Source organism: Terrapene carolina, unplaced genomic scaffold, assembly GCF_002925995.2.
Source record: "Terrapene carolina triunguis isolate 2854851 unplaced genomic scaffold, T_m_triunguis-2.0 Scaffold51192, whole genome shotgun sequence".
Classification (NCBI taxonomy): domain Eukaryota; kingdom Metazoa; phylum Chordata; order Testudines; family Emydidae; genus Terrapene; species Terrapene triunguis.
In genome coordinates, this window is record NW_020715543.1 from 42,468 (window position 1) to 43,794 (window position 1,327).

Below are 1,327 nucleotides of genomic sequence, written 5' to 3' on the forward strand. Positions count from 1 at the left end.
GTATGAAGCGTTATAGGTTTCCCCTCGCTGTGTCTCTCGCACAGTAATACACGGCGGGGTCCTCGGGTTTCCCCTCAACCTGTCCCTCCTCCCATAACGAATTGCAGCTCAAAGGCCGATTTTTGGAGGCACTGGGCCCCGGCAGCTCTCGGTGACTTCAGGCAGAGCAGTGCCCGCTTAGCACCTCTGACACTGGCTCCCCTGGGGCAACATTTCCTAACGCGGTGTCTGAGTTTGAGAGTCTGAATATTTCGGGGCCCAACGCGAGTCACAGGGAGCCTGACTCCCAGGAGTGGACAATCTCCCACAGCTGGAGCTGATGTCACTCACAGATGCAGGCGCGGAGCTTTGCTATTGAGGCCCAGAGTATCTCACCATTAATGTCACCGTTACCCCGGTCTCAGTGAGTCCTGGGTGCACATTTCACTGGGAAGCGCAGGGAAGCGGAGCGTGTAAAATCCCTTGGTGGGAGGGTGGGATGCAGGGGGAGAAACGCGGGTGGCTCCTGAGATCCTGCTCTCGGCAATGCCTCGTCTGTCTCATCCCTTCAGCACTAACTGAATGTTCATGTCGGCTGATTAGAAATCCGCTTCCCCTTTTTGTGGCAGTCCCTGCTCTGCTCTGCGTCACTGTGGCTTCTCTGGTGCAGTAATAGGTGCTGGTGTCTGCAGCTGTCAGCGAGCCGAGCTGGAAATAAACTTCGTTTTTAGAGGTGTCCCTGGTGATGGTGACACGAGGTTTGAGAGCCGAGTTATACTCTGTGGTCCCCCCCCGTGCAGTGCTGCGGATAAACCCCATCCACTCCAGCCCTTTCCCAGGGGGCTGCCGGTTCCAGTTCCAGTAGTAGTCACTGACGGAGACTCCAGAGACTTTACAGGTGATACTGAGGGTCCCTCCTGGCTTCACCGCGCCTGGGCCGGTCTGGACCAGCTGCACCTGAGAGAGGACACCTGGGGAGAGGGAAACAAATCAAGGACAGAATTAGCTATGGAAAGAATCTGTGGATCTGGTGCTAATTTTCTCGCTCTCAACAAACACTTACAGGAGGGGGCAGAGAACAGGGATAGGAAAAGCAGCAGCGATTTCATTCTCGCTTTCACGCAGTGAGGGAAACTCCCTAGCATCCAGGACCGGACAGTTCTGTGTCTGGGGAGAGACTGAGGCTCCTAGAACCAGGGGTTGGTATTTAACAGGAACCCCCCGGGGCAGGGATTTGCATGCGAGTTCCCAGGGTGGGTATAAGAGCTGGCAGGGGGTGAGTGCGCAGTACATGGCGATGTCCCCTTTGGACAGGGGTCCCCTTTACACCCAGAGAGACCCTGCGCTC

The 1,327-nt window shown here is 56.3% G+C and overlaps 1 gene segment (V, D, J or C); it reads right to left on the bottom strand.

Annotated features, from left to right (window-relative positions):
• Nucleotides 1-423: 423 nt before the first annotated feature.
• Nucleotides 424-1,122, bottom strand: LOC115271581. The segment is given in 2 exon segments: nucleotides 424-950; nucleotides 1,043-1,122. Coding segments are annotated over 2 exon segments (573 nt in total).
• Nucleotides 1,123-1,327: the final 205 nt, after the last annotated feature.